The sequence below is a fragment of the Thalassophryne amazonica genome, chromosome 8 (genome assembly GCF_902500255.1).
Source record: "Thalassophryne amazonica chromosome 8, fThaAma1.1, whole genome shotgun sequence".
In the NCBI taxonomy this organism is placed as follows: Eukaryota; Metazoa; Chordata; class Actinopteri; order Batrachoidiformes; family Batrachoididae; genus Thalassophryne; species Thalassophryne amazonica.
In genome coordinates this window covers 104,405,967-104,421,365 of record NC_047110.1, presented here as the reverse complement: position 1 = coordinate 104,421,365, position 15,399 = coordinate 104,405,967, and the positions used below count along the sequence as shown (strand labels likewise).

At 39.7% G+C, this 15,399-nt stretch overlaps 1 protein-coding gene across 4 annotated transcripts in view; it reads left to right on the top strand.

The window, feature by feature from the left end:
* The first annotated feature begins 1,269 nt into the window (after positions 1 to 1,269).
* exoc3l1 (exocyst complex component 3-like 1) overlaps positions 1,270 to 15,399 on the top strand; it is a 49,768-nt gene continuing 35,638 nt past the window's right edge. For all 4 annotated transcript variants that reach the window (XM_034177150.1, XM_034177149.1, XM_034177151.1 and 1 more), the window contains exon 1: positions 1,270 to 1,496. In XM_034177150.1, the coding sequence (XP_034033041.1) occupies positions 1,454 to 1,496 (43 nt within the window). In that variant the 5' untranslated portion in view covers positions 1,270 to 1,453. The remainder of the gene's footprint in view (positions 1,497 to 15,399) is intronic.

The window sequence follows — 15,399 nt, the reverse complement described above, 5'->3', positions numbered from 1 at the left end:
TTTTCTCTCAGGGTCGCCACAGCAGATCCAAGGTGGATCTGCATGTTGAGCTGACACACGTTTTACACCAGATGCCCTTCCTGACGCAACTCCACATTACAAAGAGAAATGTGGCAGCAGTGGGGTTTGAACCAGGAACTTTCTGCATCAAAACCAAGCCCACTAACCACTTGATCACCACCCCTGCTAAACTGTTCGCTTAATCAGCTCAAACATTTTTCATATCTAATTACTTAATTCTTTTAAGTTGTGCTTAAGTTATACTTTGAAGTTTTGCTTACTTGATATACAATTAGTTCAAGTCAATCAAAAATTCTAAGTTTAATTTACTCAAAAAGCAAGACCATGTTACACAAACTTGAAATATTTAAGTAAGTCAAACATTTTCTTAAAACTTTGAGTTTAGACTGCTTAATCTTTTTAATGAATTTGAACATTTGGGTTTAGAGTGAGCTGGCGCTGATCAAAGGCCGCCGTTACACAGCGTTGTTCAGTTTGGCTGAGAAAGGAAGCATGGTACCAATAAAAATTCAATGTGTACTACTTAAAAAGCACAAGTCAGGGGATGGACACAGGAGTGTAAAGTTGTGGGTTGTTTCTACAGTAGTTTGGAAGGTCCTGTGACTGATGTACTGAAAATTCACACATTTGTAATTAATAATAATGACTATTTATACAGGACTTTCCCAGGAACCAAAGCACTAAACACAATGAACTGTAAGAATGAAAGAATAACTGCCAGCAATAAATACTACACTACAACAATGCACAAAAATCATACATTTAAGAGCTGGGAAAAGGTTCAACTTATACTCCAGAAAATACAGTAAATGTGATGAATATCTTTGTTGTTCTTTAGGTTGCACTCATGTAGGGTAACGTTATCTTGATCACCAAAAACAGGACACTCGGCCTGGCAATGAGATACTCAAATGATACTCAAAGTTTACACAAAGAAGAAAAACAATGAAAACTAGGACATTTTCATAACTTAAAAAAAAAACAGGACGGTCAGGACAGGATGTAAAAAAACAAGATATGTCCTGGGAAAACGGGACATTTGGTCACCTTACACTAGTGCTTTTCACGGGAAGTTGGCTACCAAAACAGTCTCTCTGAGTTCTTTGCTGTCTTCTGCACAGACTGTGAATGCAGCATGTCTCTACCCTCCCCGTCCAGGCCAGTCTGTCTCTGCCTCCACCCTCCAGCATTATTCCTCCCCCCTGCTCCCTCCCTTCCTGCTGGCCTCTCAAGAGAGGATGTGTTGGTGAGAGAGTCTGTACGGCTTAAGAGAAAACCCGTCAGTAGGACAGATATGTGCCCTCTGTCCTCCACCCTTTCTCGTCTTTCTTCAGCCACCTCTGCTGCCGTCTCACCCTGGGATCCTTCACCTTCTGGTCCTCTGGGAACAGCAGACACCTCAGGCAGACGGCTGGTTGGAAACTGAACTTCAATGTCAGCAAAAGATGAGAATAACCCCGGTGACAAACAAGAAGGTAACTGAACACATGCGCACATTCACATTCACACATACTGTTGTTGTCACTGCTGAATGGCTAACACCCACTTTTAAAGTCGACAGCAAAAAGACATCAAACTGCAGGACTGAAGACCTCAGCGAGCGTGATGTTTGTGGTTTTGATTAAATATTGGATTTCATCCGGTCAATGTCCTCCAGCCCGGAACAGTCGTAGTCAAAATTGATTTTCAACTACATGAATAAGAGTATCTTCAGAAAGAAATGTTAACCAATTTTATATGACCAGCACCTCCCATGGGGGAGGTGGTTAAGCATTGGGCTTGAGACCAGATGATCCTCGGTTCAAATCCCAGCCTGACCGGAAAATCACTAAGGGCCCTTGGGCAAGGTCCTTAATCCCCTAGTTGCTCCCGGTGTGTAGTGAGCACCTTGTATGGCAGCACCCTGACATCAGGGTGAAGGTGAGGCATTGATGTTTAAAGCGCTTTGAGCATCTGATGCAGATGGAAAAGCGCTACATAAATGCAGTCCATTTACCATTTATATGATAAAAAATAAATTTTTTGCTCCAAAGTTACTGAACAGAAATGACAAAAAACTTTTATAAAGAGAAAAAACAAAGCAAAATCTAGATATAAACAGGGTGCTGGACACACTTATTTGCACAGTTTGAATTTACCATAAATCATTGAGAAATTCAAAGTGGGGTGCTGTGTGGAGCAGATGGTTCTCAAAAACTGACTGTGGTCACAAAAGGATTTTTATATATTAAAACTGATCAAGTCTAGGCTTCGGCAGCATGGTGCTTAGTGGTTAGCACTGTTGCCTCACAGCAAGAAGGTCGTGGGTTCAATTCCTGTGTGGAGTTTGCATGTTCTCCCTGTGTGTGCGTGGGTTTCCTCCAGGTGCTCCGGTTTCCTCCCACATCCAAAGACATGTGGGTTAGGTGGTTTGGACTCTTTGAATTGTCCGTAGGTGTGTGTGTGGGTGTGTCTGTGTTTGTTTGTCTGTTTGTGGCCCTGCGACAGACTGGCGTCCTGTCCTGGGTGTACCCCGCGACCCTTAATTGGACTAAGCGGTGGTAGAAGATGAATGAATGAAGTCCAGGGTTCAGTCTCCCATGTGCCTTCTGGCAAACTATATAAAATTTCATGTTTTCTTTTTGAGAAAGTGCCATTTGCTAAGGTGCAGTAACTGGTAATCCAACTGTCAAAATTTGCACTATTACTCTGGTTCTTTGTGTAATGATTCATAGGTTTGTTAAATTATCATTATTATTATTGTTGTTTGATTGGGAATACTACATTTTTAGAAAGCTTCTGAAATGAGGAATTTTAAAAAAGTTTTCTTTTTTTTTCAAAGGTTGTTATGGTGGACATCTTGGCTTTCTAAAAATGGAAACCCTCAAACACTAAATTTTCACTTGCTGGACTTCTGGTTAACCTAGAATTATGACTGAAGCGGCTACATATGAATTTTGGAGGGCTTGATCCAGAGGTACGCATTACAAATTACTGAAGCTGATGGATACTAATAGTCTGTGCTACCATTTTTTTTTTTTTTTTTTTTATTGAGGGTAGCTGATGTCAATGATTTCTAGGATGTAGGAACTTGGTACATGTGGGTGTTTTTGTTTTGTTTTTTCTTCTTATTACTAATCAGATCCAAATATTTATCTTTTTCTTCTGTTGGCGGTTCCCATTAGGGGTCACCACAGCAATCGTTTCCATCTCACCCTGACCTCTGTAACTTCCTCTGTCACACCAACCACCTGCATGTCCTCCCTCACCACATCCATAAACCTCCTTTTTGGCCTCCCTCTACTACTCCTGCCTGGTGGCTCCATCCTCAGCATCCTTCTCTCTATATACCCTGGGTTCCACATGTCCAAGCCATCTCAATCTCACTTCTCTGATTTTGTCTACAAATATCAGATCCAGATATTTGTAATTGTCCATTTTTTTTTTTTATTTTTCTTTAAAAAAAACATACTCAATCCTTCTTGAAAGTTGTAATAATGGCTATGAATCTGTACTTAAACCAAGAACAGTGCTGTTATCTGTTGACTGCGTACCATGAATTTGAACATGAAGTCAAGAAAGTGAAATGTTGATTTCTGAAGGTCACCAATTTTGGAAAGCCAAGATGGTGGCCAGAACAACCTTTGAAAAATGGAAACATTTTTACCTCCACCAAGGAGGTTATGTTTTCGGTCGTGTCCGTTTATTTGTTGGATGGTTGGTTGGTTGGTTGGTTAGCAGGATTACTCAAAAAATCCTCAACGGTTTTCAATGAAATTTTTACCAGGGGTGTATCTTGGCCTAACTTAGAAGTCATTAAATTTTTGTAATGATCTGGAACACGATCCAGATCCAGTAATTTTTTAAGGATTCTTTATCATTGCAGGATAGGGCCAATTTCAACATTTTTGCATCTAACTTCATGAAGACGGGTCACAAAGGCTGAACCAAAATTAAGTTATGACACAACAATAATTTAGCATTTGTTTCTCCTCATTGAATAAACTTATTAGAAAAAAAAACTTGTGTAGTTCATGCAGTTTCTCTTTATAAATACATTTGCTGAAGATCTAAGGGTTTAACTACTGAATCTGAAACATGACGGTAGATGCGTGAAACGACGTGGAATAAGCCTCTTTGCTAAAGGGTATTCTATGTGACGTCAGTGACCCTATGGCCTTGGCGGAGGTTTGCGCTCTCTGAGTGCTTCTAGTTCTTTAATGTTATTCTTTAATGTTCCATACCTTCAGACTTATGCTCTGATTTTCAATCCCTTTTTTTTAAACTTTTGGTCCATTTTGTAATTTCCCATTATTTACTCTGAAGCTTTCATTTTAGATTTTGAGTTTTCATTCTTTATTTTCACACTTTCATTCAATCAATCAATCAATCAATTTTTTTATATAGTGCCAAATCACAACAAACAGTTGCCCCAAGGCGCTTTATATTGTAAGGCAAGGCCATAGAATAATTATGTAAAACCCCAACGGTCAAAACGACCCCCTATGAGCAAGCACTTGGCTACAGTGGGAAGGAAAAACTCCCTTTTAACAGGAAGAAACCTCCAGCAGAACCAGGCTCAGGGAGGGGCAGTCTTCTGCTGGGACTGGTTGGGGCTGAGGGAGAGAAACAGGGAAAAGACATGCTGTGGAGGGGAGCAGAGATCGATCACTAATGATTAAATGCAGAGTGGTGCATACAGAGCAAAAAGAGAAAGAAACAGTGCATCATGGGAACCCCCCAGCAGTCTACGTCTATAGCAGCATAACTAAGGGATGGTTCAGGGTCACCTGATCCAGCCCTAACTATAAGCTTTAGCAAAAAGGAAAGTTTTAAGCCTAATCTTAAAAGTAGAGAGGGTGTCTGTCTCCCTGATCTGAATTGGGAGCTGGTTCCACAGGAGAGGAGCCTGAAAGCTGAAGGCTCTGCCTCCCATTCTACTCTTACAAACCCTAGGAACTACAAGTAAGCCTGCAGTCTGAGAGCGAAGCGCTCTATTGGGGTGATATGGTACTACGAGGTCCCTAAGATAAGATGGGACCTGATTATTCAAAACCTTATAAGTAAGAAGAAGAATTTTAAATTCTATTCTAGAATTAACAGGAAGCCAATGAAGAGAGGCCAATATGGGTGAGATATGCTCTCTCCTTCTAGTCCCCGTCAGTACTCTAGCTGCAGCATTTTGAATTAACTGAAGGCTTTTTAGGGAACTTTTAGGACAACCTGATAATAATGAATTACAATAGTCCAGCCTAGAGGAAATAAATGCATGAATTAGTTTTTCAGCATCACTCTGAGACAAGACCTTTCTGATTTTAGAGATATTGCGTAAATGCAAAAAAGCAGTCCTACATATTTGTTTAATATGCGCTTTGAATGACATATCCTGATCAAAAATGACTCCAAGATTTCTCACAGTATTACTAGAGGTCAGGGTAATGCCATCCAGAGTAAGGATCTGGTTAGACACCATGTTTCTAAGATTTGTGGGGCCAAGTACAATAACTTCAGTTTTATCTGAGTTTAAAAGCAGGAAATTAGAGGTCATCCATGTCTTTATGTCTGTAAGACAATCCTGCAGTTTAGCTAATTGGTGTGTGTCCTCTGGCTTCATGGATAGATAAAGCTGGGTATCATCTGCGTAACAATGAAAATTTAAGCAATACCGTCTAATAATACTGCCTAAGGGAAGCATGTATAAAGTGAATAAAATTGGTCCTAGCACAGAACCTTGTGGAACTCCATAATTAACTTTAGTCTGTGAAGACGATTCCCCATTTACATGAACAAATTGTAATCTATTAGACAAATATGATTCAAACCACCGCAGCACAGTGCCTCTCTGTAATAAAATTTTATGGTCAACAGTATCAAAAGCAGCACTGAGGTCTAACAGAACAAGCACAGAGATGAGTCCACTGTCCGAGGCCATAAGAAGATCATTTGTAACCTTCACTAATGCTGTTTCTGTACTATGATGAATTCTAAAAACCTGACTGAAACTCTTCAAATAGACCATTCCTCTGCAGATGATCAGTTAGCTGTTTTACAACTACCCTTTCAAGAATTTTTGAGAGAAAAGGAAGGTTGGAGATTGGCCTATAATTAGCTAAGATAGCTGGGTCAAGTGATGGCTTTTTAAGTAATGGTTTAATTACTGCCACCTTAAAAGCCTGTGGTACATAGCCAACTAACAAAGATAGATTGATCATATTTAAGATCGAAGCATTAAATAATGGTAGGGCTTCCTTGAGCAGCCCGGTAGGAATGGGGTCTAATAAACATGTTGATGGTTTGGATGAAGTAACTAATGAAAATAACTCAGACAGAACAATCGGAGAGAAAGAGTCTAACCAAATACCGGCATCACTGAAAGCAGCCAAAGATAACGATACGTCTTTGGGATGGTTATGAGTAATTTTTTCTCTAATAGTTAAAATTTTGTTAGCAAAGAAAGTCATGAAGTCATTACTAGTTAAAGTTAATGGAATACTCAGCTCAATAGAGCTCTGACTCTTTGTCAGCCTGGCTACAGTGCTGAAAAGAAACCTGGGGTTGTTCTTATTTTCTTCAATTAGTGATGAGTAGAAAGATGTCCTAGCTTTATGGAGGGCTTTTTTTATAGAGCAACAGACTCTTTTTCCAGGCTAAGTGAAGCTCTTCTAAATTAGTGAGACGCCAACTCTCCAACTTACGGGTTATCTGCTTTAAGCTATGAGTTTGTGAGTTATACCACAGAGTCAGGCACTTCTGATTTAAAGCTCTCTTTTTTAGAGGAGCTACAGCATCCAAAGTTGTGTTCAATGAGGATGTAAAACTATTGACGAGATACTCTATCTCACTTACAGAGCTTAGGTAGCTACTCTGCACTGTGTTGGTATATGGCATTAGAGAACATAAAGAAGGAATCATATCCTTAAACCTAGTTACAGCGCTTTCTGAAAGACTTCTAGTGTAATGAAACTTATTCCCCACTGCTGGGTAGTCCATCAGAGTAAATGTAAATGTTATTAAGAAATGATCAGACAGAAGGGAGTTTTCAGGGAATACTGTTAAGTCTTCAATTTCCATACCATAAGTCAGAACAAGACCTAAGATATGATTAAAGTGGTGGGTGGACTCATTTACTTTTTGAGCAAAGCCAATAGAGTCTAATAATCGATTAAATGCAGTGTTGAGGCTGTCATTCTCAGCATCTGTGTGGATGTTAAAATCGCCCACTATAATTATCTTATCTGAGCTAAGCACTAAGTCAGACAAAAGGTCTGAAAATTCACAGAGAAACTCACAGTAATGACCACGTGGACGATAGATAATAACAAATAAAACTGGTTTTTGGGACTTCCAATTTGGATGGACAAGACTAAGAGTCAAGCTTTCAAATGAATTAAAGCTCTGTCTGGGTTTTTGATTAATTAAATAAGCTGGAATGGAAGATTGCTGCTAATCCTCCGCCCCGGCCCGTGCTACGAGCATTCTGACAGTTAGTGTGACTCGGGGGTGTTGACTCATTTAAACTAACATATTCATCCTGCTGTAACCAGGTTTCTGTAAGTCAGAATAAATCAATATGTTGATCAATTATTATATCATTTGCCAACAGGGACTTAGAAGAGAGAGACCTAATGTTTAATAGACCACATTTAACTGTTTTAGTCTGTGGTGCAGTTGAAGGTGCTATATTATTTTTTCTTTTTGAATTTTTATGCTTAAATAGATTTTTGCTGGTTATTGGTAGTCTGGGAGCGGGCACCGTCTCTACGGGGATGAGGTAATGAGGGGATGGCAGGGGGAGAGAAGCTGCAGAGAGGTGTGTAAGACTACAACTCTTCTTCCTGGTCCCAACCCTGGATAGTCACGGTTTGGAGGATTTAAGAAAATTGGCCAGATTTCTAGAAATGAGAGCTGCTCCATCCAAAGTGGGATGGATGCCGTCTCTCCTAACAAGACCAGGTTTTCCCCAGAAGCTTTGCCAATTATCTATGAAGCCCACCTCATTTTTTGGACACCACTCAGACAGCCAGCAATTCAAGGAGAACATGCGGCTAAACATGTCACTCCCGGTCTGATTGGGGAGGGGCCCAGAGAAAACTACAGAGTCCGATATTGTTTTTGCAAAGTTACACACCGATTTAATGTTAATTTTAGTGACCTCCGATTGGCGTAACTGGGTGTCATTACTGCCAACGTGAATTACAATCTTACCAAATTTACGCTTAGCCTTAGCCAGCAGTTTCAAATTTCCTTCAATGTCGCCTGCTCTGGCCCCCGGAAGACAATTGACTATGGTTGCTGGTGTCGCTAACTTCACATTTCGCAAAACAGAGTCGCCAATAACCAGAGTTTGATCCTCGGCGGGTGTGTCGTCGAGTGGGGAAAACGGTTAGAGATGTGAACGGGTTGGCGGTGTACACAGGGCTTCTGTTTAGGGCTACGCTTCCTCCTCACAGTCACCCAGTCAGCCTGCTTTCCCGGCTGCTCGGGATCTGCCAGAGGGAAACTAACGGCGGCTAAGCAACCTTGGTCCGCACCGACTACAGGGGCCTGGCTAGCTGTAGAATTTTCCACGGTGCGGAGCCGAGTCTCCAATTCGCCCAGCCTGGCCTCCAAAGCTACGAATAAGCTACACTTATTACAAGTACCATTACTGCTAAAGGAGGCCGAGGAATAACTAAACATTTCACACCCAGAGCAGAAAAGTGCAGGAGAGACAGGAGAAGCCGCCATGCTAAACCGGCTAAGAGCTAGTAGCTACGCTAAGCTAGCGGATTCCTAAAAACACACAAAGTGAATAATGTGTAAATAATTTAGAGGTGATTCAGCAGAAGGAGTGCTTTAGTTAAGGCACGTAAAGATTACACTGGGAAACAAATCGTAATCTAGATAACTAGATCAATCTAACTGCGCAGATTAAACAGCTAACAGATACAGAAAAACACAGCTGTGCTCCGGAACAGGAAGTGATACAATACCGCAGTGAGAGCCAACCACCAGTAGAGGCAAGCAAGAGCCTCTACTGGTGTTTAAACTAATGTTTTAAACTTAAATATTTTCAGTCCATATTTTGGTTTACAATCAATATTTTTTAATTTCCATTCCATATTCACAAACTTTCTATATTCTCATGTTTTTGATCAAATTTTTCTTTCTATTTATTTTTTCTCTCATTCAATGTTGTCATTTCTGTTAATTATTTCAGTTTTCTTTTGGTATTTCCAGACTTTCATTGAGTATTTTCAAGTTCCATCATCTATTCTTAAATGTTCAATCCATAGTTGCAGATTTATGATCCATGTTTTTAGATTTCCATTCCATATTGTCAGACTTTATTCCCTTATTCTCAAATTTTGTCTATTTTTTCAACTTTCATAATTTCCCATTATTTGCTTTGAAGCTTTCATTTTTTTTTCATTTCAAGTTTTTCATGTTGTATTTTCACACTTTCATTTAATATTTTAAAGTTCCATGATATAATCTCAAATTTTCAGTCCATATTCTGATTTACAATCAATATTTTTAAATTTCCATTCCATATTTGGAAAATTTCTATGTTCTTTTTCTTTCCATCCATTTGTTCTTTCATTTCACATTGTCATTTCTTTTATTTTTTTATTTTATTTCTGTATTTTCAGACTTTAGTTAAATGTTTTCAAGATCTGTTATATATTCTCAAAATTTCAGTCCATATTCTCAGAATTTTAATACATAATCTTAAATTACATAATATTAGTTTTCTAATTTCCTTCTGTACTGACAATTATAAATGCCTGTTTATTGTAATGACACAAAAAATAAACTCCTAGCTGAGAGATTTTGATCCTGGTTTTATATACCTGGTGGTGCAGCTTACCTATAATTTCCACAACAATTGTTAATTTTGTGACTAAAGCACCCAATTTGGCACACATATTATAAATTAAGTAATGTTTAATTTCAGATGAGGAAGCATCCTGGAGCTGACCTGTAATAACCTACAGGTGTCAATGAAGAATTACACAGGGGTCAAAATTTCAAAATGTTTGAATCATATTGAAAGGTATACCTTTTTTTTTTTTTTTTGTCTGATTGTAAAGCTTCCCAAACAGTATAGTTTGGACCATCTATGACTGAATGTTTTGGATTTATGGTGCTAAAAAAATGGTAAATAAGGGTGATAAAGGTCAAGGGTCAAAAGTTAAAGTTGCTCCAATTTTGGTAATAGTGATGCAAATTATTGGTTGAGTTAATAGGGTTTTTAAAAGGAATAGTTTGCACCATGTTTCATGCTTAGTTATTTTACGGGGAGACGTCAAATGTCATAGAATCCATTAGACATCAACATTGTTTGACCTTTACTTTGGAGACTTTAACTTTTGACCCTTGTACAAACTGAAATTGACCTTTGTCATCGTTTTTGCTGTTTTTACCCTATAACTCCATAACATTCAGTCAAAGATAGTCTAAACTATACCTTTTTAGGATGGTTAAGATCAGACAAATAATATGGTATACCTTTCAATATGATTGGAACACTTTTAAATTTTGACCCCTGTGTAATTCTTCATTGACCCCTGTAGGTCTTTAGAGATCAGCTCCAGGATGCCTCCACATCTGAAAATAAGCCATAGTTAATTTAGAATAATATGTGTGCCACATTTCCTGCTTTAGTCACAAATTAATGCACATTTTGCCTATCTGCTGCACTAATCACAACGTTAAAGTGATAAAAGGGAACAGGAATACGATATTTGTTCAGGTGAAGACCATGGTGTGAAAGGAGACACAGCATTGTAAATGCATCAGCAGGTACAGATTACTGAGCAGACTGGGGTGTAAACAGTGTTTGAATGAAATGACTGCAAACATTTTGATAAATTCAGGACAAAGGCTTATCCACCGTACAGTAAGTGTGTGTGTGTTTGAACTGGAATCCTGGCTGTCAACCAGATGAAACTGATGACCGTGTGCGCTGACGACCCCTTGAGCCCTCTATTATGTCAGCATTATAAAGCATTAATGAGTGAATAACCGCTGCTCTGCAGTCATCACCGGAGAGGGCGTGCCGGTGCATTGTTTACAAAAATGCTGATGGTGACGTAGTTGCTGGTGAGATTTTATTGCAGTAGAAGATAGCTGAGTGTCTCATGACCCCGGACACAGAGACAACCCTGTTTGTGTAATGATGTTTAAACATGCACGCAGCACACAGGCTGGTTGTCCTCCAACTGAAGGGTCAGAGGATTAAATCCCATTTTCTCTTGAATCCTAAATTCCTCCACCCTGGGTACAACGATCATCTGCACCTGGATCTTCAACTGAGCCTCATCCTGTGGACAGGATTAGCAATCCAGTCAGGGTGAAAACATTCACCCAGTCTGAAACCACATGAGGGTGGAGACTGGTGTGCTGCAAAGGTGTCATCTAGTGTAACCGAAGCACGCGCTCCTCAATCGATGAAAGTCCTTGTCAGATAAACAGCCTTACTGACGTACATGTCCTGTGAGGTTTGACGTGAAGCTGTCAGCTGACAGAGAGGCTGCTGTATGCTGACTCACGAACCCATCACTAACTGGAAGGACACTCAGAGACCTGCACCAAGGTCGACTATTCAGACCTTCATAAAGGTTAACAGTCCAGACTTGCATCAAGGTCAACAGTCCATTCTGTTGTGATACACATTTGCATTTGTTACTGTACAGTAACTGGATTGCCCCATGACGATTTATATTGTTTCACTGGACATGAACACTTATCCTGATCTACTGCTGCGTTTACACATAATGACAGCACGTCATGAATGCCACAAAGTATACATTCTTGGCCGCTGATCATGAATGTGATGATTCCGGGCAGAGACGTCAGGTGTCCTCACGAACTGCTGCAACCTGTTACCACATGTTACGATTAATGGCACGTGTTGCTGGAGAATTATCAGGAACCATTACGCACGGTCAAGAATAATGTTCCACGTTGTTGCGCGCTATCAATCAATCAATCAATTTTATTTATATAGCACCAAATCACAACAAACAGTTGCCCCAAGGCACTTTATATTGTAAGGCAAGGCTATACAATAATTACGTAAAAACCCCAACGGTCAAAACGACCCCCTGTGAGCAAGCACTTGGCGACAGTGGGAAGGAAAAACTCCCTTTTAACAGGAAGAAACCTCCAGCAGAACCAGGCTCAGGGAGGGGCAGTCTTCTGCTGGGACTGGTTGGGGCTGAGTGAGAGAACCAGGAAAAAGACATGCTGTGGAGGGGAGCAGAGATCGATCACTAATGATTAAATGCAGAGTGGTGCATACAGAGCAAAAAGAGAAAGAAACACTCAGTGCATCATGGGAACCCCCCAGCAGTCTAAGTCTATAGCAGCATAACTAAGGGATGGTTCAGGGTCACCTGATCCAGCCTTAACTATAAGCTTTAGCAAAAAAGAAAGTTTTAAGCCTAATCTTAAAAGTAGAGAGGGTGTCTGTCTCCCTGATCTGAATTGGGAGCTGGTTCCAGAGGAGAGGAGCCTGAAAGCTGAAGGCTCTGCCTCCCATTCTACTCTTACAAACCCTAGGAACTACAAGTAAGCCTGCAGTCTGAGAGCGAAGCGCTCTATTGGGGTGATATGGTACTATGAGGTCCCTAAGATAAGATGGGACCTGATTATTCAAAACCTTATAAGTAAGAAGAAGAATTTTAAATTCTATTCTAGAATTAACAGGAAGCCAATGAAGAGAGGCCAATATGGGTGAGATATGCTCTCTCCTTCTAGTCCCCGTCAGTACTCTAGCTGCGGCATTTTGAATTAACAAGGCTTTTCAGGGAACTTTTAGGACAACCTGATAATAATGAATTACAATAGTCCAGCCTAGAGGAAATAAATGCATTAGTTTTTCAGCATCACTCTGAGACAAGACCTTTCTAATTTTAGAGATATTGCGTAAATGCAAAAAAGCAGTCCTACATATTTGTTTAATATGCGCTTTGAATGACATCCTGATCAAAAATGACTCCAAGATTTCTCACAGTATTACTAGAGGTCAGGGTAATGCCATCCAGAGTAAGGATCTGATTAGACACCATGTTTCTAAGATTTGTGGGGCCAAGTACAATAACTTCAGTTTTATCTGAGTTTAAAAGCAGGAAATTAGAGGTCATCTATGTCTTTATGTCTGTAAGACAATCCTGCAGTTTAGCTAATTGGTGTGTGTCCTCTGGCTTCATGGATAGATAAAGCTGGGTATCATCTGCGTAACAATGAAAATTTAAGCAATGCTGTCTAATAATACTGCCTAAGGGAAGCATGTATAAAGTGAATAAAATTGGTCCTAGCACAGAACCTTGTGGAGCTCCATAATTAACCTTAGTCTGTGAAGAAGATTCCCCATTTACATGAACAAATTGTAATCCATTAGATAAATATGATTCAAACCACCGCAGCGCAGTGCCTTTAATACCTATGGCATGCTCTAATCTCTGTAATAAAATTTTATGGTCAACAGTATCAAAAGCAGCACTGAGGTCTAACAGAACAAGCACAGAGATGAGTCCACTGTCTGAGGCCATAAGAAGATCATTAGTAACCTTCACTAATGCTGTTTCTGTACTATGATAAATTCTAAAACCTGACTGAAACTCTTCAAATAGACCATTCCTCTGCAGATGATCAGTTAGCTGTTTTACAACTACCCTTTCAAGAATTTTTGAGAGAAAAGGAAGGTTGGAGATTGGCTTATAATTAGCTAAGATAGCTGGGTCAAGTGATGGCTTTTTAAGTAATGGTTTAATTACTGCCACCTTAAAAGCCTGTGGTACATAGCCAACTAATAAAGATAGATTGATCATATTTAAGATCGAAGCATTAATTAATGGTAGGGCTTCCTTGAGCAGCCTGGTAGGAATGGAGTCTAATAGACATGTTGATGGTTTGGAGGAAGTAACTAATGAAAATAACTCCGACAGAACAATCGGAGAGAAAGAGTCTAACCAAATACCAGCATCACTGAAAGCAGCCAAAGATAACGATATGTCTTTGGGATGGTTATGAGTAATTTTTTCTCTAATAGTTAAAATTTTATTAGCAAAGAAAGTCATGAAGTCATTACTAGTTAAAGTTAAAGGAATACTCAGCTCAATAGAGCTCTGACTCTTTGTCAGCCTGGCTACAGTGCTGAAAAGAAACCTGGGGTTGTTCTTATTTTCTTCAATTAGTGATGAGTAGTAAGATGTCCTAGCTTTACAGAGGGCTTTTTTATAGAGCAACAGACTCTTTTTCCAGGCTAAGTGAAGATCTTCTAAATTAGTGAGACGCCCTTTCCTCTCCAACTTACGGGTTATCTGCTTTAAGCTGTGAGTTTGAGAGTTATACCACGGAGTCAGGCACTTATGATTTAAAGCTCTCTTTTTCAGAGGAGCTACAGCATCCAAAGTTGTCTTCAATGAGGATGTAAAACTATTGATGAGATACTCTATCTCACTTACAGAGTTTAGGTAGCTACTCTGCACTGTGTTGGTATATGGCATTAGAGAACATAAAGAAGGACTCATATCCTTAAACCTAGTTACAGCGCTTTCTGAAAGACTTCTAGTGTAATGAAACTTAGTCCCCACTGCTGGGTAGTCCATCAGAGTAAATGTAAATGTTATTAAGAAATGATCAGACAGAAGGGAGTTTTCAGGGAATACTGTTAAGTCTTCAATTTCCATACCATAAGTCAGAACAAGATCTAAGATATGATTAAAGTGGTGGGTGGACTCATTTACATTTTGAGCAAAGCCAATTGAGTCTAATAATAGATTAAATGCAGTGTTGAGGCTGTCATTCTCAGCATCTGTGTGGATGTTAAAATTGCCCACTATAATTATCTTATCTGAGCTAAGCACTAAGTCAGACAAAAGGTCTGAAAATTCACAGAGAAACTCACAGTAACGACCAGGTGGACGATAGATAATAACAAATAAAACTGGTTTTTGGGACTTGCAATTTGGATGGACAAGACTAAGAGTCAAGCTTTCAAATGAATTAAAGCTCTGTCTGTTAATTAAAGCAATGGCTGTGTGAAGTTGCTGGATATTGGCAGGAACTGGTACACGCTGTCGTATATGCCGGTCCAGAGCATCCCAAACATGCTCAATGGGTGACATGTCCGGTGAGTATGCCGGCCATGCAAGAACTGGGACATTTTCAGCTTCCAAGAATTGTGTACAGATCCTTGCAACATGGGGCCGTGCATTATCCTGCTGTTTTGCTCCCATTTTGTATGAGATGAACTCAAAGATCTAAAACTTTTTCCACATACACAATATTACCATTTCCCTCAAATATTCTTCACAAACCAGTCTAAATCTGTGATAGTGAGCACTTCTCCTTTGCTGAGATAATCCATCCCACCTCACAGGTGTGCCATACCACGATGCTGATTAGACA